Source organism: Hippoglossus stenolepis, chromosome 14 (genome assembly GCF_022539355.2).
Source record: "Hippoglossus stenolepis isolate QCI-W04-F060 chromosome 14, HSTE1.2, whole genome shotgun sequence".
NCBI classification, from domain to species: domain Eukaryota; kingdom Metazoa; phylum Chordata; class Actinopteri; order Pleuronectiformes; family Pleuronectidae; genus Hippoglossus; species Hippoglossus stenolepis.
The window spans coordinates 21,128,344-21,156,106 of NC_061496.1; the positions used below are offsets into that span (position 1 = coordinate 21,128,344).

Consider the following 27,763-nt stretch of genomic DNA (forward strand, 5'->3'; position numbering starts at 1 on the left):
AACGGATTATTTTCAATGTTTGACTGATCTTTGGAAATGTTATGGGAAATGTTTTGGAAATATGAGATATAAACAAGTCAGAATGGTTTAAAACAAAACTTTGATGATTTTTGTGTTGTTGAATCAAGTGTCTGAAACCACGCTCTTAATCTCATAGCATTGAGGACCAAGAAATCAGGTGAACATTGCCAGAAACTGGAACCGGAGCTTAAAATGACTTAAATAACAATTGACTATGAATGATAAACCAATCAGTTAATGGACAAACCATTTCAACTCAACCATACAGGATAGAAACAGACTGCAATGGACCATCAGGGCTGAAGAAAAACTCATAGGTGCCAACCTGCTCTCCATTCAGTACTGACACACCTCTAGACTGAAGAAACGTGCACGAAGCATCACTGCATACCTCTCACATCCTGTTGTTCCAGCTGTTCCAGCCTCTCCCCTCAGTGAGGCGCTACAGAGCACTGAACAATAGCCAGACACAAGAACAGTTTCTTCCCACAGGCCTGATGAACACTTTGCCAAACACTTAAACCAGTCACACATTGTCAGTAATAAGTAAATATATATATATATATATTCACCATCTAAAAATGCCCAGTCTTTAACATGTACAAACCATCATTCACTGTCATTCTCATGTACATATCCTGTACACTGTAAATAACTCAAATATACATATGTTCATATCACCCGCTAACAACTTACAAGTATAGTACTTTTTTATTGCACTCCTTGCACAGTGTGAACATACAGAGCAGCTGATTTGCACTCACTCGAGTCATGGTGTGTAATCATCACTATACATTGTTTGTTTTTTTGCCTTATTTTTTACTTAAGAATAAATTAGTAATATATGTTTGTTTACTATATAAACATATTGAGATCAATGTTAAAGCAGAGTCAAATGTCCTGTATTCGCCCACATACTTGTCCATTAAGGCTGATTCTGATATGACTACAGACATCACATTATTATTACAGATTAACTGAAACATGAAAGCAACATTTTAGTGTATTTTAGCCTGTAGAAAATGATTTACTATTAGTAAATACATTTATAGGAATGTTTTGCATTTTATGAATTAATCATTTGTGTTGTGTGCCTAATAAATGTGACTTATTAAGTACTACCAATACATGGGGAAGAACAAGTCAAAGTACTATGGAGGAGTTGTGGTGAAACAACTGAGTATCTGTGAAAACTGAGTTTGTACATCTAGAAAATAATTTGCAGCTGTAGAATATATAGTCACACATGTCTATAGGTAAATATGAAGTCACAGAGGTTAATGCTATAGGAGTTTCAAACTTGTAGATTTTTGTCACTCCCATAAATACCTTCTCAAAATCTTCATTACTGGTTTAAAGATCCCAGTGTTGCCCCAGTACAAGGGTGGTTGGTCCAGCTCTCAGTTTAAAGGGTCAGAGTCCATAGCCCTCATCGTCTAATAAGGTTTGTAGGACTGATTATGCTGGTGGTGATTAGACTAGACTAGCTTCTAACTGCCTACATCCAAGTGCCTAACCGAGTAACCCCACATTAAGTTAGATACATCTCCCAGTCACACTTGTTAACAGCAGCTCTCCTCTTATAGACCTGAGCTCTTGGTGAATCGCTAAGAATTCATTTTAGAAACCAAACCCCTATGTCAGATTAAGATTGAGTAAATGTTGATAAAAAATTTGATAAACAAATAAAAGATTAAAAATATAAAGAGCTGACATTGTAGCAATCTAAAACCTCAGGGGTTAGACTACATGGCCTTGGGAATCTATCCCTACCCATGGAGCTTTAGGAGATCCACGGAGGAGCTGTGTCTAAGTCTGGTAAATTTCCATGACAGTTTTGTGAGCTCAGAGAACTTTAGGTCCAAATTATAATTATGTTTACAACACCTTGGTTACAAATCACAGATTGAGAAAGCCCTGCTCTTACACGTTTTGCGATAGTTCTTTTAGCAAATATTCATTTCCCTTTGAAGATGTAGTGAAGCAAATGTTCTGTGTGCATTGGTGTTGAGATGTGAGTGAGAATTTAGAGCAATTCTCTGGAGTTGAAATCGGCACCTCTTCATCACACTTTGATCTTCGGTCCGGTGTTACCAAACAAGAAGTTGAACTGACCCAATTGCCTCCATGCTCAGTTTTGTGCTGAGTTCTTGAGTCAGATGTTGACCACCCATCTGCATGATTACAATGCAGTAATATGTCAAAAGGAAAAGAAGTGTGTTTGTGTGAAAGACAAAAAAAAGCCTTTGAGGCAGTAGATTCCAGGATGCCTCTTAGAGGAACACAGTGTCCTGTATGAGGAAGTGTGGACTGTTTCCTGCTTCCCTCCCTGCCCTGTCCTTTTTTTTACTGCACCAAGACCTGGACCCTCTGCAGGCCCCTGAAACACTGCCTCGTAAACAACAGGGTGAGCACTGGTTAAGAAGACTTGAAAATACTGAAAATACAAATTAGTATGTCCAGATTCAAATAGAGTCAGAGGATAAAGGCCACTTACATTCCACAGCTCCTGTCCCCATACCACACCAAAAAGTTTTGATATTCTCAAGATTAGTGTTCATCTCTAATTTTTTTTTATGCCTTTCAGTGTCACATAAAAACTCACCGAACACCAGTCTTATCGCCGCCAAGGCAACTCTTAGCTCAGCTTATCATAAAGACTTGAAGCAGGTAGAAATAACTAGCATGGCTATCTTCAAGGATTTGTGACCTCTGGCCAAGACATGGTCCAGTTTTAGGGATATCAGTGCTATCATCTAACTCTTAAGCAAATCCCAAACTGTGTCAAGCTATCCCTGTAACTGTGCCGAAATCAACCAGCTCCTGGAATTCTTTTAAAGCCAATAACCATTATTCTGTCCCCTGGATGTTTGGGGTCTATCTCTGTATGTTTTCAATGATTTTTGTGTCTGCACCTCTCTTTTGTTGTTTTTTTCTCTGCTCTGCAAAGGTCTTTAGATCACGTGAGTAATTTAAGGCCTCAGAGTTCCTGTGATCAGTTGGACAGTGTGAGCAGAACCCTGACATTTCAGAGTAGTCGATTTCTAATGATGTGAAATACGAAAGCTGTGGCAGCTGTGGCAGCTGTGGCACAGGGGGTAGAGCGGGTCGTTGGTGGTTTGATCACCCGCTCCTCCAATCCACATGCTGAAGTGTCCTTGAACCCCAAATTGCCCCTTATGGCTGTGTGTCGGCCGTGTGTGAATGGTGTTCGATAGAAAAAGCGTTTCATAGATGTACTGTATGAAAGTGTGTGTGAATGGGTTAATGTGGCTTGAAGTGTGAAGGGCTTTGAGTGGTTGATAGGACTAGAAAAACTAATGCAATATAAATACACTCCATTTACCATTTCAATGAGAAAAGCAACCCAGTGGTCGGCGCTGTCAATTTGTACTAACCTCACTCAAAAACAACTTGTTGGCCATTTCATCTTGATTTCAGTCTGAGATATGGGTTATATTTGTATTGTGGCCGCATGTTTGTCGTATGTATTCGACTCTGTCCTGTCTGACTCCTTTGTTTACGATGTGTAGGTGGCCACATTTGTTTCTCCTGTGGGGATAACGAAGTTACCAAACACACTACAAACATTTGCATGATACATTTTCCCTACCTCATTTCTTGTAATAAGTGCTTCATGCTGTGACCTCTGCTGAGTTCCATGTACTCTCCACTGATGCCATCTGTGCTGTGCCCTCTTTTCTGTTCCTTACAACAATGCAGAGTGAACACACAAACATGACCCCCCCCCCCACCTCTGTCTCAGTGCGTGCCCATTCTTTCTGTGTTGAATTGTGGGACATTGACCTTTGAAATCCCTCCTGTGATCTCAGAGCATACACACAAACAGAGCCAAGACAATTCACAGCTTTTTATTTGTGAAGACTTTTGAATAGGAGCTATTTTCACATGTGATTTCATTGCAAACTGTTGTTGAGTTTACTTCTATAAATGTACATAGCTTGCTATAGTTAAAAAAACTCCATAAAAACGAACTAACACTATATTTAGTGTTTTTTAAACAGCTTATTCTTATGCTATGTGACTATTCTGTTAAAAGTTTTGCACACAAATTGAGCAGACACCACACACATAATGTTTAATCAGCAAGATCCAAACATATGAATATCTTATGAAGTACTATTTTTCTTAATATTATTATTTTTCGATTTTCTTTCTTTCTCCCTCTATGTAAAATATTTTTTTTCTTTGTCTTAAATGAGTTCACCTCATGCTGAGTTTTGAAAACAAAGGTAGATAGGAAAATGGAAAATGTTTTCTCTTTCCAGTTTTCCAGTGGTACATTTAGTGTCCTGCAGGAAGTGCTGGTGAAGAAGATGGTAGGTGGTCGGCAGGGAGTCCCTGTAGGAGTGACCAGGCCAGGAAACATGTGGACATAGCACATAACATACAAACTGATCAGCTCCCTATATAAACCCTGCTGATTCCATGCCAACTTCAAAACGCAAACCTCCTCCTCCTCCTCATCATCATCATCATCACCATCATCATCAGTTGAAATGTCACATTCATCACACTGACTGCTCCCTGCCTCCCTGACATGTTGAGTCACTGTCCGAAATTATTCAACCACTTGAGCTTGAACTTCTAGACTCTCCTCTTTGGGCACAAAATCAACTCTCATCCATTAATCCTGTAGAATGTTTAGAGAAGTAAAGCAGCACCGTAAAAGCAGATTATACCTATATTGCAGGCCTTAAACCTAACTGACTTAGTTACAACCTCTCCCATCAGAGGTACTTAATAAAATGTTTTTGAAAACCAGAATTAAAAAGAATGTTCAAATAGCAAAACCAATCAATTCCAAAGCTCAAATCATATTATATAGTCAGATTATTATCACTTGAGTCCACAGTTGCTCTCAGATCTATAGCTTTAGTGTCTTTCAGCTCCTTGTTTTGATTTTCCAGCTGCAGCTATACAGTTTTTTTTTACTACTCCCAACAAACACTCATATTATAATAATATTATATTGGGGGAACACAAATACATGGCTCCAAATAAATGGGAGCTAAGGTTGATCCATATTGCGGGAGCTGTTTGATCACACTATTTTCTCTAATGGTTGTTTACGGTGGCACTGAAATGCAAAAAACAACGTCAAAACATAACAGCAGATAAGAAACACTATTAACTTCCAATGGAGAAAGCAGGTACCTGCTATTGTCATTGCTTGTCGCTGATTGGACGGACTTTTTAACAGGAAGAAAATGCTGACAAAACTTGTTCCGTGATTTGCAGTTGTGTTTGGAAATTTATTGTGTTATGTGATTTGAAATCCATGCTACCCAAAGTTAGTGTTATCATATTTCATTGTTTTCACATCTTGTTTTACTGCCAACAATTGGGCAGTAAAAATCAGTCAGGCTATTGTAACCTGGGTTTAAATGAAAAAAAGAAAAAGAATCAAAATGTTCCAAAGTAACCAACAAATTGAGATTCACTGGTTTCATTTTTGTTTCATTCAAAGTTTGATATAAGCAGCAAGGGGATAATAGGCAAAATGTAATGCTTACTTAAATACATTTCCATCAAGAACCCTGTTAGAATAAATAAACTTTACCTTAAAGTTTGTCTCATGTGTCAGAGGAGACGCTCCTCCCCTGCAGGAGGCTGAGGCGCTCCTCTCCATCCTCATCACACACACACACACACACACACACACACACACACACACACACACACACACACACACACACACACACACACACACACACACACACACACACACACACACACACACCGACAGTCTCACCAGTCTTGCTGCTGGTCCCCGTCCAGTTCTCTGCTCCTCTGTTGCTTGTTCTCATGACTTCTCTCCGAGACAAACATTCTGTGCAGTGGGACACAAAGCACCAGGGGCCAATGGATTAGTGACCTGTTGCTGCTGCTGCTGCTGCTGCTGCTGCCGAGCGACTGCTGAAGACTGTTGTTTCTGCACTGAAGCTGTTGTTTTAACTGGACTTTGATGAGGACTCTGTCCATTTCTTGTGTGGGATGATGGCTCAGGCAGTACCCATCATTCTAATACTTGGCATTATCCTGAAGATCAGCTGTGTTGCTGGTAAGTGAACCAAATAATACTCATCAACTATTGACTAAATTCAATAACAAAATTAAGTTGTGTAATATAGGAGTTTGTATTGACAGATTTTTTTTATTTCTATCAATTTTATATTTGAGTAAGAGGACGGATACAAATTGGCTTTCTCACTATTCTTATGGTTATTGAACTGAATAAATGTGAAACGTGAGGAATATGAAAATGTGAAGTAATGTCAGCTGATTTCTACTCTCATGTACGGACAAAGGGATTTGCTGAGAAAAGGAGAGAAACTTTTAACCAAACCAGTCATAGTCCCAGTTTCTATTTGTTGAAGAACTCATCAAGTTGAATTAAGGCAAATGTGCATAATGCCTACATGGTCAGCTTAACAGGTTTTTTCCCCCTACAATACAATATGAGCTTTAGGGCCTCACAGGGAGGTGGGGACAGCCTGTATCCTCAGAAACAGGAACCCCACCGACACCACCCTGTGCTGGACTATTGAGCCTGACGCGGCCCATCTTCCCCTGCTTCCTGTTTTTACACAGCTCCGCCATTTTCTGCGTCAGTGGAAAAATGGCCCCTGAATAGCCACAGAGCCACTTACACAACACGTCCCCATACTGCACTTTTGTTCTGCTTTGTTCCTTCAGTTTCTTCTGATTTTTAACTGCTTTTCTTTTGATCAAAATCTTTGCAAGAACCAAACCATGTGTATGACGTGACTTCTGGCTCCTTATATGTATTATATGTCAGGGACAAGTCAGACTGATGTCCCACTTTCTGGTGTCAGTCTTTGCTGTGATTGACTTGTGTTATCATGTGATTGACTCATGCAGCCATTGAACTGCGGTTTATGCCTGATCCACCAACACTTAACCTCTATGGCACTCACAGGATGAACAAATCTGACAACCTGGAGCTAACATGCAGGTATTTATTAATGATAAGTGTCATTTACTGCATTCCCTCACTCCACTGACCCAAGCGTGCACAGATCATCACTAGATCACTGTCTTGTCTCTTGACTGGCAGGGGTCGCCAGCACCTGAGGTGGTCAACTCCTCCGACAAGCACCCGCTTCTCCATCAGTGAGTGCAGCGGGTCAGGACTCTTCTGCACCACGCTGAGGCTCTCCAACGCAACGGTCAATGAAACTGGACAGTACCAGTGCTCCTACAGAGGCATGAAAGTTGAAGATGGCAAGACTTCAGCTGCAGCCTATGTGTTTGTCCACGGTACGACTGCAACTGCAAATATGCCCTCGCTGTGATGGCAGTGGCTTGTTGTGCTATCTTTTGATGTGATGTTGTGTTATTTAGAAGACCATGCATAATACACTGTACGAATCATATTCTATTGAGTTTTATTGATATAGCACCAAATTACAACCTACACCATCTCAAGGCACTTTACACACCTTACAATATAGTAAATGGTCTGTATTTTTATAGCGCTCCTCTAGTCTTGATGACCCATTCACACACATTTATACACTGCTTCTACGTGCAGCACTTTCTCTATCCAAATCGTTCATACACTGCCGGCACAGCAGATTATAGATATTAAAACCTAAAGTAAATGTATGCATATATTGTAACACTGTGGTTCACAAGCCGACTATCAGGTCAGAGACACTCATTTCAAAGTTAGTCAGCTGCACCTTGACCACCTCTTTCCAATGTCCTTAAACATGTGTGTGTGTGTGTGTGTGTGTGTGTGTGTGTGTGTGTGTGTGTGTGTGTTTAGATCACAAGATGCCGTTTGTCCCGTCTGCGAGTGAATATGAAGTCGTGTTCATCCGTGAAGGAGAGCGGGTGGTGATACCGTGCCGAGGCTCGGTGGAGAACCTGAACGTTTCGCTCCACACTGTGAGGAAGAGGGGTTTCTGCTGGTTTCATTGTTTGATTAATGTGCCCTAATTCTGGGGCAAATTCCAATAAACTAATATCCAATCGTAGTTGAGGCTGCTGCAGCAATTCCATAAAGCTTGGGGACTCAGAAAAGTTACATTTCAAAGTGGATGGTCAATGGAGATTGAACATACTCAAATCTTTTTGTTGATCAAGCTGAATCACTGGATCCTGGAACAAGATCATTTCAGTTCATCCTTGAAGCCTGGTTCTTGCCTGTGTTTTTCAAACTCCATGCCCTTATTTGTAACTCAGGCTTTTTCTCACACATTTTTGGTCTCCATCAGTTAAAATACCCCTAATTACATCGTCAGATCTCCTCTTCAGACAAAACTCCTTCGGAGCCACAGATGACATCATATAACTGATTAGTACTCTTCATGATTAGTAAACTAACCCTTTATATTCAAAATATGTCAAATGTCTCTTTGAACAAGTGGAAGTGAGACAAAATGCAGTCAACCTATCATATTGAAAAAATATATTCCCATGAGGGATATCAGCTCCTCTGTTATCAGTGATCCCAGCTGCTGATAATGTCCTATCAGTTTACATAGCTCTGTATCTATAATGTGTAAGTAATATTTATATAATCAGATAAGGTCGCTCAAGTGTCAAATCTGCTCATGTGTTTTTCTAATTCTTTGTTCAAACTCAGTTCATTTCTGTTTCTGTCAGAAGTATCCAAATAAGGAGCTTCATCCAGATGGGAGGGATTCTGTGTGGGACGCCAAGACGGGTTTCATTCTACCCAGTTACCTGATCAGTTATGCCGGGGTCGTGTCCTGTCAGACCCGCATTGGAAATGAGACGTTCAAGTCCCCTCTCTACATCGTGGCAGTTGTTGGTAGGATGGAAAAAAGATCCACACAGCAAAATATCACGTGTCCAAGTCAACGTTGTAGAAGTGTTTGATTTAAGTGAATGGACACAACAATGTCATGGAAAGACTGCGTCCCAATGTTGAATTTTGCTCAATTGCGTGTGTGTTTGTGAGAGACAGTGGCAATCAGTAAGGGAAATATGACAAACTGAGCGAGCCAAGGAGAGAAGGTGTAGAGAGAGAGAGAGAGAGAGAGAGAGAGAGAGAGAGAGAGAGAGAGACTGTCGTCTCGGGAGAACAATGGCCAGTCGACTGACTGCCGTGTCTTCCCTCCCTTTTCCGCAGGATACAAGATCTATGACCTCACCCTGACCCCGCAGCAAGTGAGGCTGTCTGCGGGGGAGCGGCTGGTGCTCTGCTGCATGGCCCACACCGAGCTCAACGTGGGCCTCGAGTTCAACTGGACTCACTCTGGTCAGGCCCTGGTCAGTAGCTGAGACTCTTCTTCTCTCATGGTTTAATGTCCCCGTATAGTTTTAAATGAAGTCCTGTGACAGGCGTCAGTCATCCTGTTTGACTCATCACTGAGGTACGACATGAGATACCAGATTCCTGGATCTCACTTCCCGTTGAACATTCTCCTCCTTTCCTGCTTTCAGGAATCCTGCAGCTTATCTCTGTGCCAGGTCAAAGTGCAGAAATGAGCAGATGTGTTTTTGATGTGATTTTAATGTTCCTTATTGACATAAGGAAAATGATTCAAGAGTTCTAACACCAATATCTGGTTCCTTATGTCTGAAGCACAGTGTCCACATGTGCTCTGTGTGACATTTCTCCTGTTTGTGTCTCCCTGATGTCAGAGCTCAGTGAATGGTTCAAGGCTGACCCACGCCACTCCTCACAAGAAGAAGCTGTGGAACTCTCTGGAGCTGTCCAACACTCTCATAGTGGAGAATGTGACAGTGGATCACAGTGGAGAATACACCTGCACAGCATCCAGTGGGAAGATGGAGGAAAGTGCCATAGCAGTGCTCAAAGTGTATGGTAGGTGCGCTCGAAACACAACGCTGCTGTAGATGGACCAGGGACGGGTCCATGCTCAGATTATAGTTATGATGCAAAATTAACTAACACTTCCTTATGCACTCCCCTTATGAAACCACATTCAAATTCACTAGATCCAGAATTTTATTTGGTTCTGCCCCACAAGAATCAGTCACCCAAACATGCAGGATTTCCTTCTTTGAGAAGCGTGAATTATTCTCTGAGAAATCATGAAAAATGTTGAAATATGTTTCTTCCCTGACCCATGCCACATTCTGACACCAAGTTTTGTAGTAATCTGTGCATTAACCTTTGCGTAATCACAAATGAAAACCTACGGTAAACTCCATTGGCGGACGTCATCATTTGATTACATCCAAGAAATGTTTTATGTGAACAGATTCTAGAGATACTATTTGTTTTTACGCCTTTTTACTTCAACTTTACATCAAAAGTAAATGTTTAGAATGTGCATCTCTTTCCCTGTAACGCAGCCTGACACAACTGAATGTTGTAGATTTGGAGTCAGTGATGATGTTGAGAATGTGATCTAAAGTTAGTTAGTTATGAAAGTTATGTGGTATTATCTTTCTCTATTTTGTTCTATCTTACCTGGAGGTTGTTAGCTGTGTAGCTAAGTCAGTATCTGCCTAGTTGAAGCTAAAATCAGCCAGTGAAAGATAAACAGGGTAAAACACATTAGCATTTTTATTAACTTTATGAAATTATTGTTGGTAAAGGAAAAAATAAAAAAACAAAAGGTACATGTATAAAGCTTTGCAGATCTTTATATAATTTGATATAACTCATAGTAACAATTATAGATTTATTTGATAAGCTTTTACTAAATTGAGTCCCTTTTGTGAGTCACAGATGAATAAGGCTTTATCATAATGCTACATCCCTGTGATGTTGGCAGAATGTGAATAACAAGTAAAACACCACCTTTTACTTACTATAGATTCAGCCTGAAATGTCTCTTGTGTTAGGTATTTGTAGCAGTTTGTTTGGGAGACTGGTGAAACCATATTGAGTGGATCTATTGTGTTATTATTAAACTTGGGTTTTGTTATTATGTAGCTGTTGGTTGACATGTCTGCTGTCCTTTTCACCAAGTGGGTGATATTGTCAGTGCAATAAGAATTTAATAACTGAAACTCACACATTGACTTGTGTTGTTGTATGGACTATGATATATTTATTTACCATATTTGTGTTTTATGTGAGCTTGCCAAAGCAAAATCCTCCTCTCCTGTGTTGTATACGTAAATAGTGTTGATTTGTTTTGCTTACAGAATTTTGTGATTATATTCTTTCTAGAAAAGCCTTTCATTGATATGAAGGAGCCATGGATGGAGGTCTGGGAGGTAAAGCTTGGAGATCAAAGTACACAGATCCCTGTCAAGTACTCATCTTATCCAGAGCCCAGCTTTAAATGGTATGTGCTCAGTCTAATACTAATGCTAACACCAGTTTGTCATATACACTGATGTGCACTATAGCCTACATTAGTTTAGCTCTAATGGTGTATAGCTTATCATATGAATAAATTCTTTATTTACTATTTGTTCACTTGTCTTAAAGTTTGTGTTTATTTATCTTCTTATTTTCTGACTATTATTACATTACTGTAATTATTTCTGTGACTGCCCAGGTTAAAAAATGGCCTCCCACTGAAAGAAGGCTTCAGAATAAGACAGAGGAGCGATGCCCTCATCATCCGTGGTCTCACAGAGACGGACGAAGGAAATTACACGATAGTCCTGACCAATAGGATTTCTAAAGAGGAGCAGAGACGCTCCGTCCAGCTGCTGGTCAATGGCATGTTTTCTATTTTCTTCTCTGATTCATGTCGGGCTGCCTGGTGCAGTTGGTCAAGAGACAGTGGTGATAACACTTGAAGTCTTCTTCTACAGTTCCACCTCGTATCATTGAGAAGGAAGTGGCAGTGGTCACTGACGTGTACCCATACGGCAGCAGCCCCACCCTGAGGTGCACCGCACGTGGATTTCCCGTACCTGCACAGATCCAGTGGCAGTGGATTTCCAAAGAGGACTGTCCAGAGGTTTTTATGTAAGTCGCCTCTCTTCTCCTCCGTGTGTGACACAGAGAGAAAAAGAAAGAGAAAGAAGGGGGGGGGGGCTTCCTTTTGTGTATGTGTGTGCTCAGAAGCCGCTCAGTCAGTCATTGTCAACAGGTTGTTTATGTAGAGAGAAAAAGCTGCTTTCGTGATGTTGACAAAAACAAGAGAAGAGACAATGAGAGCGCACTTTGACCTGATGCACATCAGCGGATGTGATTCATGCTCTTCACAATGTCCAATTTTAGGACATGAATTATCCTGACCCACAACATGTTTCGTAGATTTGTCCAATCAGACATTTGTGCTACAATCCATGTCCTCTCTGGATCAGCTGTTTTAGGCAACAGGTGAGCAGTACGAACAGGCAGGAGATGTCAGCAGTTAAACAGTACGTTCTCCTCAGGTGAGCAGGGATCTGATGAGTGTTGTCAGAGAGGAGAAGACGTGCATGACACTGTTGACCATCAGCCCGTCCCTTATCTTCAGTATCAGAGCACTTCCTCTGTCCTGCGCTGTGCTTCCTGTTGTTGCCATCTTGCTTTCTGTCAAAAAAGAGCTTCTTCCTGCAGAAGCTCGGCCTCTTTCTTACCCTTGTTATCATGTCCACAATATTGACAAAATCCACAGTGTTCCTTTGTATGTCCCTGACAAAAGTTTGTGTGTCTCCACTAAAAATAAGTTTCACGATGTTTGCTGTCAATCAATCAATCAATCAAATTTTATTTGTATAGCCCATATTCACAAATCACAATTTGTCTCATAGGGCTTTAACATGGTGTGACATCCTCTGCCCTTAACCCTCAACAAGAGTAAGGAAAAACTACTTAAAAACCCTTTTAACAGGGAAAAAAGAACGTAGAAACCTCAGAGAGAGCCACATGTGAGGGATCCCTCTCCCAGGACGGACAGAAGTGCAATGGATGTCAAGTGTAAAGGAGAACATCAAGATAAAGGTTTTAGCAGCATTGATTAGGGTAAACATTTTGAAGTATAACTGAAGGTCAGTGATTTGGTGGATTAATGTCATTAATGGTCAAGTGTCTGAGGAGAAATACTATGTATCGAGCAGTCCTGCTGCAATCATAGTCCATGGTCAGCAGCCAGCAAGATCATGATCCACCATCAAGATCGGATGCCACTATAGTCCACAGTTATTGTCCACTGCCGCCATTAGGATCCATCATCAGCTGCCACCTCGGTCGTGGTCCACTACCAGTATCTGATGCCAACACGATAAAGGATCTGCCTTTGTTATCACGATCAGCCAGCACGATGCAGAATCCGCCATACTGGATCCACCATTACGACCTCTGATACGTGATCCACAGATCCTAATCCATGATGTGGCCACAGCCGCGGCCCTGGGTCTGTGGACAATAAGGCAAGGGACTCCGGGGAAGAAGTCAAGTCAGTAACATGTATTGATGGGATATGAATTACTTTGATGTGATAAAGATTGAGAAGAGGAAGGAGAAGCTGGAAAGAGAAGCTCCGTGTGTCATGTGTCCCCCGACCTTCTAAACCTATAGCAGCCTAACTAAGAGCAGGTCTAGGACAAGCCTGGACCAGCTCTAACTATAAGCTTTATCAAAAAGGAAGGTTTTAAGCCTACTCTTAAACGTACAGATGGTGTCTGCCTCCCGAACTGAAACTGGGAGATGATTCCACAGGAGAGGAGCTTGATAGCTGACACATGCTGTCACACATATAACAGTATAATCATGTGAAACATTGTTACTGGTGAGGTATCTGTGAGTCATGTGTCACTGTAAGTTCAATACAAGGAATCAGAATAAAATAAAAGAGAAACTTCTGTAGTTGTGTAAATTAGCAGTTTGCACAAATGGTGCTTCAGGGCCTTTGTGAGGAATCCAAAATGTGAATTTTTGTGCTTATTCCTGTCAAACAGGTCCAGCCTGGTGAAGTCTGAGACTCAGCTGGAGGAGTGTTCAGGCTGGAGAGATATCAGCAACAGCACCGGTCCCAACCATATAGAACGAATTATGACCGACACTGATCATGCTCAAAAGGTGAGTCATTCCTCCTGATCACAGATCATTTCTCCTGCAGCAAGCGTCAACAGAATCTTATCATGTAAACGCGGATGTTGCACCTGCAGCCGTGTATTTTCACATATTAACAAAATGAATGTGTTTCCATAGAAAATCGTGAGCTCCTTGAAGATTCGGAAATCTGAGGCCCACGCCCTCTACAGATGCATGGCTGCCAACAAAATAGCAGCGGACTCACGCATCATCTTATTTCACGTGACACGTGAGCACTGTGCCTTTTCTTCCTTCTCACAGGCTCTTCCCATCATCATTTCATCTGTTCTCATTCTTCGATTGTCCGTCCATCTCTGTTAGGTGGACTTGAGGTCAGCATGTCACCCTCCAATGAGCCCTTGGAGGAAGACCATGTGGTTTTGAGGTGTAAGGCCGACAGGCTGATATATGGTAACCTTGCCTGGTTCCGTGTGACAAACATGTCAGAGTCGGGGCAGGTGCCACCGGTGCGGCCCTGTCGCTCCCTGCGGCTGCAGCGGAGGCCCCTGTCGCGGGCCGTGCAGTCCAGCCAGCAGGGCACTAATGTGACGCTGGAGCTGCTGCTGCCCAACGCGTCCCGTCAGGATGAGGGTCTGTATGCCTGCCAGGTGGAGAACATCAAGACTGGGGAGAGAACCTGCCTGCTGCGCCGACTCTCACTCAGAGGTAAGAAACATGCACTATTCCACACAAACTCATTATTCATGGGAAAACCATAATTTCATTATATAAGACACACTGCTCATAGGTTTGTACACCTCAAAATCCCCCCAAATATGGGGAAGGAAATATTCTGTATTGCTCAGCAGTTGATTCTTAAAACATGATCAGTTCAGTATCTCACAACTCAAACTCTTTATTTTAGATGTTTTAAGTTGTTTAACAAGTCAATTTATATTTCTTGATTCTGATTTGATTCTGATTTTAGCTCTCGAGCCAGCGAGGATCCTCAATAATTTAACGGACCAAAAAGTCAACATCAGTGCAACGATCACTCTCCTCTGTGATGCTGCTGGGATACCAAACCCGTCGGTGCTGTGGACCAAAAACAACCACACTGTGGTGGAGGGCTCAGGTGAGAGCGTTGACCTTTCAAAGCTAAGTGACTCGCTTCATGAGTCTCCACTGCTCTTAAAAACACTATGTGTTGCTTTCAGGTGTGATTCTGAGCCAGAACAACCATGTGTTGACCATTCAGCGTGTGAAGAAGGAGGACAGTGGTCTGTACAGCTGCACCGCATGCAACAGCCTCGGCTGTGACACCTCACAGGCCGTTCTGACAACTGAAGGTCAGTCACTGCCGGACCCGTATCCAAATGAATTATTACTGAATTAAAGATATGTATGATAATATAATGGTAATAGAGTGGTAGAGGGCCCCCAGAAGACACTCAAAGAGGCTGTGGGTCAAATGCTTTATAGTCTTGTTGTCTGAAGACTTTTTGTCTTTATGCCTCTGAGACATTGTGTCATAAGGTTGTCTCTCCATTGTTGTGGACCAGAAATTTCAAGAAAGCCTAGAAAGAATTTCTTCAAATTCGGTACAAACATTCATTTGGACTCAAGGATGAGCTAATTATATTTAGGTGGTCGGGGGTCACGAAGATCACAGTAACCTCATGTTCTTCTGAACGTGACATATGAGGAACACCCAAACAGAATTTTATTACAACTGGTACAAACATTCACTCAAGGGTGACCTTATCAGAATTTGGAGGTCAAGGACACTGTGACCTTGTGAACGCGTTATCATAAGAACGCCACGAGAGAACCCTTTCAAATTTGGCAGAAATTATAACTTAGACTAATTGATTATCTGATTCGATTTAGGTGGTAAAGGGCAAAGGTAAAGGTCACGGTCTTCCTTTGGGGCACTTCTTTTGACAAGTTGTCACTTTGACTCAAAGATCAACTGATTCGATTTCAGACGTCAAAGGTCACAATGACCTCATATGAGTCTGGAAAAAAAATGATGGGGACTGAAACTGCACTGGCTGGCCGAGCCATACAACTGCAGGGTGGTAATTCTAGTTTTATTGATGTTTTTTTCTGTCTCTTTGTAGTTTTGTGCCACTTGATAGTGATTTGATTGACTTTAAAACAAGAAACATTACCAAACATTCCCTCCTGATTTGGACTTGGGCACGTTGTAAAGAATAACTGTTCATAGTTCACACAATTAAGTTTAGTCTTAACCTCTCCGCATAATCCACAATTCTCACAAAGACCCTGTGTTTATATTGGGCCTCAAGGTTTTACATTACACACACTACATTTTTAATACCAAAGATGAAGAGTAAGAATAACTTTGCTTCCGCATGTCAGGAAGTTGGCTCAGTTAGTGCACATCCTCCTAGGAGTTTCTAAATCTCAAACAATGAGGAGGCTGCAAAACAAAAGAGAGAGGCCGGCCCTGCCCCAGCTCCATCCTCTGCTCTCCTGTCCACCCTTTTTTTTGTCCCGAACACAGAGACACAGCAACAAACAAACAAACACGCTAACTAGAACCAGGGCCTACGTGACCTGGTCCCCGCCAGCAGAATGCAGACCCAGTTACAGGAGCTCCCAGCTCTGCTCAGGCGCCAGCTCTGCTAACAAGGGAGGGTACCAACAAGTGCATCTCTGTATGTGAGCAAGTTTGGAGTGAAACAAGCACAGGCAGTGTCTCGACCTTGATTCCACTTAATACAAATATCTATCAATTAGCTCAGATGATGTGCATTTATAAGATCGGCTGCCCGTAAAATCATTTGCAGGATGTAACTGTGTTTTACATTTAAGTTCACAAAGGACAAATTAATCTGGAAATAAGAAATATCTTACTGAGCCTGTTGCTCTGTACTGACTTGTGGAGTAGAGAAACGTTCATTCCAGGCATGTAGTTAAACATGACTACAGTTCTGACAGGCCTTTTCCAAGTTGTCTTTGGCACTAGTTCGCCGTGCTGACTCCTGACCATTTGTTTTGACTAGATGGAATATCAGTTTGCTCACAGCCTAGATTGCGACAGTCTCTTTCCTCCAACCCAAACACACTTGCACTTTCACATGCCAAAGACAACGACAAAAACTGTCTGAAGTTTATGCAACACGGCCAAGACACGTCACTGAAATCATACATGATTTTCCACCTTGACTCTCCTGCAGTTTTCCCTGAAGAATGGACCTCAAATTTGTTGGATTAGTCGCACAATCTGTTTGGCTCTTTGGTTGTTTGTGAATACTTGTGCAAATCATGCTTTTTTATTTGTTCTAGGAGTCGAGGAAAAGACCAACGTGGAACTGATTGTTCCAATCGGGTCGGTGGTCATTGCCATGTTTTTCTGGTTACTGATCGTCTTTGTCATCCGTGGAAGAAAAAGAGTAAGAACTTCCTCATCCTCCCTTTTGCCACACTTTTCCTACCTTGGATTTCCCCTCTGGCTACACACAGGGGACCCAATAATGGGGGGAAAATAGCTGATAAAACAAACCCATGAACGAGCACACTGACTGATTAGAAGTGACTGGTCTGGCTCTTAGTGGCCGCTCTCCTTTGTATGCACGAACAACAGTGCCACTCAGTCACGTAGACCTACAGCACTGACTGGGCCCCTTTTTACTGGACGGGAACCAGAGGGACAAGAAAACTGCTGTACAGTTTTAATTTAGTGAAAGGGGAGACGAATGGCAGCTCATTCATTTACACATTACATGCCTGGTTGTCCATCATATCTCTCACTCTGTCACTTTTTCAGCCAAATGGTGGGGATCTGAAGCCGGGATACCTGTCCATGATCCTGGACTCCGAGGACATGCCCATGGACGAGCAGTGTGAGAGGCTCACGTACGACGCTAACAAATGGGAGTTTCCTCGCGACAGACTGAAGCTGGGTGAGAGAAGCAAATCGGATTCAATCCAGAAAATACCGTAGATAGTAGGTTGTTTCTGACCTGACCACATGATCAAATGTTAGACTTTATCAGTTAATTTATCCTTCTACGCATTAGTCAGCCAATGAGAATTAGACGACACCATGGATATAGCACGCCCCCTGGGAACTCCAGAGAGTGTCTGGGTGATGACAGAGAAAGTGCCATAGAGAGTTTAGTTACGCCATTCTTAAACCCCTCGCACTTCGCAGACCATGAATTTCAACATTTAATGGCAATCTAATATGGCAGATCACGAAGATAACAATAACGGACTAAAATAGTCAATATCTGTACTGATGGTGTTGCTTGCGAGCTTTTCTTCCTGACAAATATTTTGCATTTTAGGTGAACCACTGGGACGAGGAGCGTTTGGTCAGGTGGTGGAAGCAGCCGCCTTTGGCATCGAGAAAGCTACTACATGCACCACTGTCGCAGTCAAGATGCTGAAGGGTGAGTATTGTTCTTTCAGGAAGCACGCTGAAAACCTCCAAGAACATTTGACTTTAAATGTAACTCTCCGTGTTACAGAGGGAGCCACATCTAGTGAGTATCACGCCTTGATGTCAGAGCTGAAAATCCTCATTCACATTGGACATCACCTCAATGTCGTCAACCTGCTGGGAGCATGCACAAAGCCCGGGGGTGAGTACACGCCAGTACTGTGCATTATTACTCTTCCCATTCCATGTTCAACAAACATGTTCCTGACTAGTTTTCTTCTTTTGGAGAACAAGTGATAAAAATCAACAAATTACACTGGGCCTTTAAACACAAAACTTCCTTTGTTCATTTGGGGAGACTTCATTTATTTATTTGACTTTCTCTCTAATGTACCTTGCAGTTTGTATTCATGAGTTCTTGATCTTTCGGTGATCTCTGCCGTCTTCTTCCTCTTGCTCCGCAGGGCCAATGATGGTGATTGTCGAATACTGTAAACATGGAAACATCTCCAGCTACCTGAAGAGCAAGCGTGGCGAGTACAGCCCATACAAGGTAAATGATGTGTAACCCACTCGCAGCCATGTGAAATGCAGCCGACCCTCTGATGTGGTTGTACTAAGCCTGGACTGCTGCACACAGTCACATTATTGACCACAGACCATTACACAGCAATGCACTGCAGTGCCGGTCCACAGATGGTATCTAAAACGGACAAAACAATCCCTGCACCCTGAATGAAATGTTCTGACCTTTTTCCTCCTCGTTTTCTTAAATGATTTCCGTGCTCTCCCGTGGTCAACAGAGGAGGCGGGTGGACAGCCAGAGGTGGGCTTCTGCGGAGGAGGATGTGACCGAAGGCGATCTGGGTCTGGGTAAGATTGCTCAGCTGGACATCTGCACGGGCACGGCGGTCTGCTCCACAGCTGGATACGAGGCTTCAGGCAGCAGCATGGACACTCCGGAAGGTACTCGATAATGACACACTTCTCATTGTTGTGCCCAGTTCAATGCTTGTGCACATTTGGCTCACATTCATGATTGTATAATTCATCATGTGACCACAGATGAGAGCTCAGATGAGGACCATCTGAACATGGAGGACCTGATAAGATACAGCTTCCAGGTGGCCAAAGGCATGGAGTTTCTCTCCTCCCGCAAGGTGAAACCACAGTTATATTTGATATCTGCCTTCATAAACTAAAGATAATAATCAGTCTGTAATGCATGAGAGAATAAAGTCTTGTGTGTCTGTTTTCTGTGTAGTGTATCCACAGAGATCTAGCAGCCAGAAACATCCTGCTCTCCGAGAACAACGTGGTGAAGATCTGCGACTTTGGCCTCGCTAGAGATGTGTACAAAGACCCCGACTATGTCCGCAAAGGAGACGTGAGTCCACTACACTGATGTGTAGACTGTTGCACACTATTAGGGGCATGTGAAGCAATGAAATGTTCCTCTTTGCTACAGGCACGTCTCCCTCTGAAGTGGATGGCTCCTGAGACCATATTTGACCGGGTGTACACCACACAAAGTGATGTTTGGTCCTTTGGGGTCCTTCTCTGGGAGATCTTTTCTTTGGGTAAACATAGACGTAATCTCTTGTACACATGACACTCTAATTACCCCTGTACACCTGTCATATCACCTTTGTCATTTCTTTTACAGGGGCATCTCCCTATCCGGGTGTTTGCATCGACGAGTCTTTCTGCAGACGGCTCAAAGAAGGAACAAGGATGAGACCCCCAGAATACGCCACCAATGAGATGTGAGTAGAAAGTTAGCATGATGCAGTTATACATATGTTATTAACATAACTAAAAACTACCGTCTTATTGTCATCCCATTGATTTATGTGTGTTCATAGATATCAGACCATGTTGGACTGCTGGCTGGCTCGTCCTACAGACAGGCCGACGTTTGCAGAAATGGTTGAACATATGGGCAACCTGCTACAGGCCAGTGCTCAGCAGGTGAGTGTGGGTCAAACCAAAAGCCTTGTGTGTCCATGTATATCTTCACATTGTAGGTATTCCAATTGTAGCTATAGTTCAACAGCAGAAAACATTGATTATGTTTGTATGGACACCAATATTCCCACTATTGACCTTATCCTAAATGAGGCATTTTGATTATGGTGATTTCATGAGTTGCTAATAAAATATTCTTTTCATATTCCTGTTTACATGTTATAGAGCAGAGTCTGGCTTAAATTTCTGTCACACATTTAACATTTTATTCTTGATTATTGCTTATTCAGAGTGTGACCTTAATCAGGTTAAGGTAATCAGAGATTGCCCTTTATGTCGCAGTGTCTTTATGAGACTATTGCAGTAATTGGCTGAAAATTGGTGTATGTATAATATAATAATATAATATGTATGCTCGTGCTTTCTGACAAATTGCCAGCTGCATAGAAACAGAAGCTCTACGTACAGATAAAGCAGTTTGTGCACTGAGCAGCCTCAGTTGTCTATAATGTCATTTTGATTAAAGCTTCCTCGCTAATGTCCCTGTGATTGTTTAAGGCTCTCACTGTTCCATGCATGTCCCTGTAACACACTGCTGATTACTGCAGGTTCACACCCCTTCACTGAGTGGTGCCAAGTCATTCTGGGAACTTTAGGAAATCATCACAGTAACTGAAGCTCGAGTAAAACAAACCACGCTCATCCGAACCAGTCACACCAGAAAAAGCAGATGACACAACCTTATATTACAGCAATATATTTGATATGCTTTAAATTAAAGAAAACATTTTTCTTCTCATCTATGTGGGATTGCTTGACCCACTGTGTATTTGAGGTGATATCATTACAGTATTATTTGTCTCTAGGATGGGAAGGACTACATCCCCCTGACAGCAGGGGAGGCAGAGGGGTCTCCAGTGACCCCTGACCCCAGGAACCCTTACAGCAGACCTCAAAGTGGGGAAATCCCAGATGCTCAGCTCCACTACGACAACCCGCGGTCCCTCGGGTCAGCATGACGATCTCTTACCTTTCACTCCACACTGTTGTCATCGCCTCTACATGTTAACGCACTCAGTGGTGAATCCTCATTTATCTGATATTGTCTGCGCAGACTGTCCCAGCAGAGTGAGAGGTGCAGTCGACCCCTCAGCGTGAAGACGTTCGATGACATCCCTGTGGCGCGTAGCAGCGTCATGGTGAGTGTCTGTGAAACACATACGCTTCGATTTTATTTTATTTTTTCAGATTTCCAGTCAGATTTCCTAAAATTATCTTTTATTATTATGTATGATTTTCTCATTGTAATAAGACAGGATTTGTTGATATTGGATGATGCATGGTGTAAAGTAAATCAATCTTTGTATGGCTGAAATAATTAGTCAAATGATTGATCAGCTGACAACAGAACATAAAGCAGCAACATTTTTGATGATCAATTAATAATGGAGTCAATTACACATATACAAGACCAAGTCTCTAAATTGTGAAGATTTGCGATTTCTTTTAAGACTTCTTCATGGGGCCCAAAGCCTTAATAATACCTTTTCTATTATTTTATTTATTTGGGATTTTCACAGTTGCACAATAGTAATGGAAGTTTCATTATTTTCTGACAATTCTTTCTGACCTTAAAAATTTGATTCGAGTGAAGAAATTACAAAGAAAAACAGGCACAACGTTTCGCTGTCAAGTACCAACCAGCTGGACTCATGTTAACTGTTGGCATTTCTGCAGGAGGGTCACACAGACAGTGGCGTGGGCTTCTCACCAGAGGAGGTGAAGGGTTTGAATCAACGGCTGCAAACCAACTTCAGGTGAGGACTGAGCATAGAGCAGCATATAACCCGCATCACATTTTCCTCACTATGACTCAGATTCGGAAACTACAAATTCCTTTGTAAATCGATGACAAATGTGCCCTTCCTGTTTTTCTTTCTTTAGCCAGATGATGCGCTGTAAGAGTAAAGAGTCCCTTGCCTCTGAATCATCCAATCAGACGAGCGGATACCAGTCAGGGTACCACTCTGACGACACCGACACCCCGATCTATGCTAACGAGGAGGTGATCATGAAGCACAACATGCTGAAGAAGCCTCCGCTGCCCAAGATGCCTGAGAAGTTCAACGCTGAGATCCGCTACAGCACGCCGCCTGTCTGACCCCAAATACCCCCGGCCCCAGTTACCCATTATCCTGAGTCTTTTCACTGTAAAGTACTTGTTTACCCTCCACAGGTTTTTTCCTTTAGGAACAATGACAAACACATGCAATAGAGCTCTTTTCACTATGGCACTGAGGTGTTTTTACTGGAGATGTCTAAGATAACTAAGTCACCGAAGAAACATGAAGGTTGTGTGATAACGTTGTAAGGGCAGCGCTGCTCGGAGCCGGAGGAATGCTATCGTGTTTACACAGCGGGTAAAAGGTCTGAGCAGGCCCGGGGGACACGCCCACTTCCTGAGGCCAAATCCACCCACTTCCTCTACTGCAGGAAATGGCATCTGGAATTTTTTTCGATAATTGAATCAGCAAATGTTTTCTTTTTTTATTCTCTTTTTTTCCTGTTGTGTTGGCACAGTAAATGACTGACGGGGAGGCAGTTCTCTCAGCAAAGTCTGACTCACATTTGTACAGTTTGTCTCATATACCTGACAGTATTTTATTGAAAGTGTATGACTAAATCTGCAATAAATGTAACTAGTTTTATAAAATAAAAATACTTACTGATTAAGATGCTACTTGAGTTTGGATGTTTGGTCTGACAAGGAAACTTAAGGGTCCAGTTTGTATGTTTCTTTGTATCATCTCTCATTTCCTTTCTCCGGGACACTCGTTAAGAAAACGACACTTTCTCAGCCTTGGTCATTCGCCCTTTGTGTGTGTGTGTGTGTGTGTGTGTGTGTGTGTGTGTGTGTGTGTGTGTGTGTGTGTGTGTGTGTGTGTGTGTGTGTGTGTGTGTGTGTGTGTGTGTGTGTGTGTGTGTGTATGGGAACAATACTCTTCCAGCCTTGGGCATTTTCTAACCTATATTAAGCTCACAGTGCCCACAATAGTCCAGTCAAGGCCAGTATGATAACAAAGGAAAGGAAAAATACAAAAAGCAAGTGTGGAATAAAGAATAAAAATCCTCCTCATAGGATTGATAATGATCTTTTCCAAAACGTCCATGACATGTCATCATGTCTGATACCTGTGTTACAGCCTGAGGGAAGCAGTGTGATGTGTTCACTTGTTGCATGAAGCAGTAAATGTTTATGGAGTATTTACCGCAGCAGCTGATGGTGGGACTAAAAGCTCATAGACATGGGTGTCTGGTCTCAGTGGATGATGAGGGCCCATGCAAACACAAAGTGTTTTGTCTACGAACAAGCACAACAAACACTTGCTAATAATAGCGTACCGGGGGAAACAGCTCTCGGCCTCGGAGGAGCAGTTTCCACTCTTCCACACGTAACACCGGGGGGGGGGGGGTTAAATTTAGAAAGTCCTCCCTCATTACCGCTGCAGGAGGCCGGAGGGGCCACTCAGTGTCTGTGAGTGTTTTCAAGACAGGGGACAGAGGATTTTTAGACCTGCTGTTTCTCATGATAGTGCAAAAGCATAAATAACAGATATAAGACACTGTGTTTGATAAAAGAAATTCAGAAAAAAAGCTGTGAATCCACAAATCAAAGGAAGTCAGCACTAGTCCATATTTCCGCCACTCTCATGGTCTTTTGCGATGACTGAGCAACAGGGCCCTCTGCTGTGCGACAGATGTAATTTTCCCTTTCTCCGTCAGGCCAGATCTCTCTCTGATTGGTTTGTGATATCTGCAGGAAAAGGGTGAACCTGTCAAGAAAATATTAAGCATTACTTACATGACCAATGCTTCATGTGACAGTGTCTTGCTGCTGCGTTTAGACGACAGACAAAGATTCTGGACTGTGTGTGTGTGTGTGTCTGGGACAAAGGAACGGCACATCTCCCACTGCAGGAACTCAGTCTAATTTCCTCAGGAATGGGCAAAAAGGACGTAGGCAGATCCCTACACTGGCAGGAAATAAGTTGGCATTCAAACAGACATCACCAGTCTCAGTGTAATAGTGCACGCTGAGCCAAGCCGCCAGTTAACCAAAAGCAGGCAGACGAGACAGTTAAACAAACAGGCTCACGACACAAACACATCTGGCAGCCAGTGCATGATTCTTTACAGCTGTTGCATTGTATGTTGTGAGTTAAGAGGTTTTCAGTTCTTAATTGAGTTCTTATTATTTTTATTTCAGTTCTTCTTAACACTAACCTCTACTTTTTAAAACTGCACGTGCCCCTATGAGTTTGACGGTGGCGTACCATCAGGGTGACGTGCTGGGTGTCATTAGGATAATTAACCAGTGCAGGGCGCCCTCTAGGGAGGAGGCAAAAATATATGAAGATTGGGTTCATCCAAGCTTGCTGGCTGCATTTCAAATCTTATCATTTTGATCTAACATCCACAGTAATTGTTGAGAGATGCTACTGTGCCACACTGGTCTAAGTTGTGCTTGCAGTCATTTTAAATGATCAAATATAATCTGACTACATGTACTGTCATGTGAATATGACGGCCTGTAAGCAAATGTTATTCTTTATCTTTTACGATTGTTTCATTCTCATAAAACTGAGAATAACTAGAAAAATAAACAAAGATATGTACTTTTTCGTCTTTATGCCTATTTAAATATAAACAATCAAATGATGACACATGGAATCATTCCTCAGTCACATGGCATTTTACTGCAGAACAAATACTTTAAGTACATGAAGATAAACTAAAGGATACAGAAATGCTTCGGCCTATTCTCCCATGTATTGCACCCAGGTGTTTGCTTCAGTGTTGCCCGTGTGTTATTGTTTTTATTACGTATCCGGGACCGTTTCCATTTTTCAGGACCAGTAGACCTCATGGGGCCTAAAGCCTTAATTAGACAGGACATAATTTCTGAGGTCCAGGTCTTGGTTATGGTTAGTGTTAAGTGTGTGTGTGTGTGTGTGTGTGTGTGTGTGTGTGTGCGTGCGTGCGTGCGTGCGTGCGTGCGTGCGTGTGTGTGTTTGTGTGCATGCATGTATAAATGTTTTTACTAAACTGTTTAAATAGAATAAATAAAAATAATAGACAGACACATAAAAGCTTTTTGAACTACAGTTTGACATAAAAATACAAACCGTGGAGTATGTCCTCACATCCTTTGCTGCTTCTTAGCTCAATCTCAAGGTTCAACGTTTAAAGTTTCTTTGTTAGCACCTGAGGGGAAAAGTTGTTCCCACAGAAGGTTCAGCATTCATGAGTTAAAAACAAGAGATCCCAACGACACAGATTCAGACAAGCAGGAGAAGGTCAGGACATGCAGACACACACATAATTTTCTTTTGAGAACCATTCATCAAGAAAATGGATGAGCAATGAGCTGACAGTGCACTTCCTCATGTCCTCACCACACCCATCAGGATGAGCCACAGGATGAGCAGGCAGACAGACGGACAGACAGACAGACAGACAGACAGACAACAGAGAGACAGACAGACAGACAGACAACAGAGAGACAGGCAAGGAGACAGAAAGACAAATAGACAGAAAGACAAATAGACAGACAGACAGTACAGGCAGACAGACAGACAGACAGGGAGAAAGACAACAGACAACAGAGAGACAGGCAAGGAGACAGAAAGACAAATAGACAGAAAGACAAATAGACAGACAGTACAGGCAAACAGACAGGGAGACAGACAGAAAGACAGACAGACAGACAGACAGACAGACAGACAGACAGACAACAGAGAGACAGGCAAGGAGACAGAAAGACAAATAGACAGACAGACAGACAGTACAGGCAAACAGACAGGGAGACAGACAGAAAGACAGACAGACAGTACAGGCAGACAGACAGGGAGACAGACAGACAGACAGACAGACAGACCGTACAGGCAGACCGACAAGGAGACAGAAAGACAGATAGACAGAACATATAAACTTTAAAACCAGCACAAGTTCACACGTATACCACATATCACTACATGATCTGACATAGGGATGCGGCAGAAAGATCATTTGACGCTTTGATTCAAACTCCCACCACTAAGTGGTAGTAACGCTCTAACATCTGAGCCCCAAACTCTGCTGAACTCTGCAGTCACAAAGAGACAGAAAGTGCAGCAGGATCTCTGATGTCACTCCTGAAATGTGGAGGTAAAGATGCTGATGGTATGTGACATTTGGTATGTGACTGGAAATGAGACAAAGGACAGGTGCCTTGCAGGATACATGATCTTTTCAATCATCTGTAATTATCATCTGTCGAATCACATCAGAGCAGATTTACTGAAATACAAGACACATTCACACACACACACGCGTTGACAGATGTGCTTGTGAACATGTCAGACATAAATCAGTGTGTCACTCAGAGATAACACACAGTGATTTCCTATAACCTGCTTCAGTCATCATACTGTCAGTTGACAAATAAACGCAAAACCTGGGGTTAAAAAAAAAAAAAGAGAGGAAAAACGAACTGCTATGAATCAACGCAGGGCTTAGCTGACTACCACCACGCTTGCACACAACACACAAACACACACATTGATTTAATAGATACGGTTATTTCACTGACAGCCCGTTACAGCTTAATCTCACATTCTTGTCATATGCCCTAAGCTTTTAAAGGCTGCTTATACAAGCCTGTCACTCACTTGCTGGCAGTAAAGATGGACTTCTATGATACACAACAACAATCTAGAGGTAAATCGACTCCCGTGGCATTTGGTGCCAGGGACGGATGAAGCAGCCTCAGAGCAAATGTGCCTCTGAATTTTCACAGACAAAAAGCAGTAAAATAGAAAAAAGAACCTGAATGATTTCATGCCATTAAAACAAAATAATTCACTAAAACAAATGACACAAATTAAGTAAATTGAATGATTTATTGTGGACAACCAAAGCTAAAGGCTAACTGTGTCTTTCGGTTGCTTTCGCAGTAGGTAGTGTGTGGAAGGGGAGGTTTGGCAGCAGCAGAAGGTGACGTGGAGTTTTGTTGCAGCCTCTGGGCAGAGACTCTGAGCAGTGTTCCTATCAGCCTGTCAGTCTCACCTGCCACTCACGCTGCTGGGCTGCGTGGAAGTTGTCCCTCCAACACACAAAACAATATGATCTGTGTGCAACCAGGCAGTAACACTGTTCAGGCTCTGAAACTACCTGCCTACCTACCCATACCTACCTATCGATTAATTGATCGATCAACCTACCTACCTACCTACCTACCTACCTACCTACCTACCTACCTACCTACTATCTATCTATCTATCTATCTATTGTAGAGTAAGTTAAACATACAGAGCATTATGATCTGTGTCATGTATTTTGCGTTGCTAACACACCACAGTGTAGAAGATGGATTATGACCACAGAACTCACTGATCCAAACCACT

General features: G+C 42.4%; 1 protein-coding gene across 2 annotated transcripts; it reads left to right on the forward strand.

The window, feature by feature from the left end:
• The first annotated feature begins 5,777 nt into the window (after nt 1–5,777).
• On the forward strand, nt 5,778–23,058 carry kdr (kinase insert domain receptor (a type III receptor tyrosine kinase)). 2 transcript variants are annotated; one of them, XM_035176890.1, is made up of 30 exons: nt 5,778–6,106; nt 6,928–7,021; nt 7,124–7,326; nt 7,838–7,959; nt 8,680–8,848; nt 9,170–9,309; nt 9,685–9,868; nt 11,189–11,306; nt 11,523–11,689; nt 11,785–11,941; nt 13,861–13,981; nt 14,114–14,225; nt 14,318–14,662; nt 14,925–15,071; nt 15,154–15,285; nt 17,252–17,358; nt 17,733–17,868; nt 18,256–18,360; nt 18,439–18,552; nt 18,815–18,903; nt 19,154–19,316; nt 19,416–19,510; nt 19,615–19,737; nt 19,819–19,930; nt 20,017–20,116; nt 20,216–20,321; nt 21,185–21,327; nt 21,433–21,517; nt 22,056–22,135; nt 22,263–23,058. In XM_035176890.1, exons 1-30 carry the CDS (start codon nt 6,040–6,042, stop codon nt 22,477–22,479), a joined length of 4,053 nt encoding a protein of 1,350 aa, XP_035032781.1. In that variant the 5' UTR covers nt 5,778–6,039; the 3' UTR covers nt 22,480–23,058. The 2 variants fall into 2 exon arrangements, with proteins under 2 accessions (XP_035032781.1, XP_035032782.1); XM_035176891.1 differs by having other exon boundaries at nt 8,683–8,848.
• The last annotated feature ends 4,705 nt before the right edge of the window (nt 23,059–27,763 follow it).

Bases quoted from the DNA above. Each gene is read 5' to 3' on its own strand.
- kdr (XM_035176890.1), top strand. From the start codon at position 6,040: ATGATGGCTCAGGCAGTACCCATCATTCTAATACTTGGCATTATCCTG. The intron at 14,663-14,924 runs GTAAGAAACATG...TTCTGATTTTAG, and splicing joins GCGCCGACTCTCACTCAGAG to CTCTCGAGCCAGCGAGGATC. The intron at 19,317-19,415 runs GTACTCGATAAT...ATGTGACCACAG, and splicing joins CAGCATGGACACTCCGGAAG to ATGAGAGCTCAGATGAGGAC.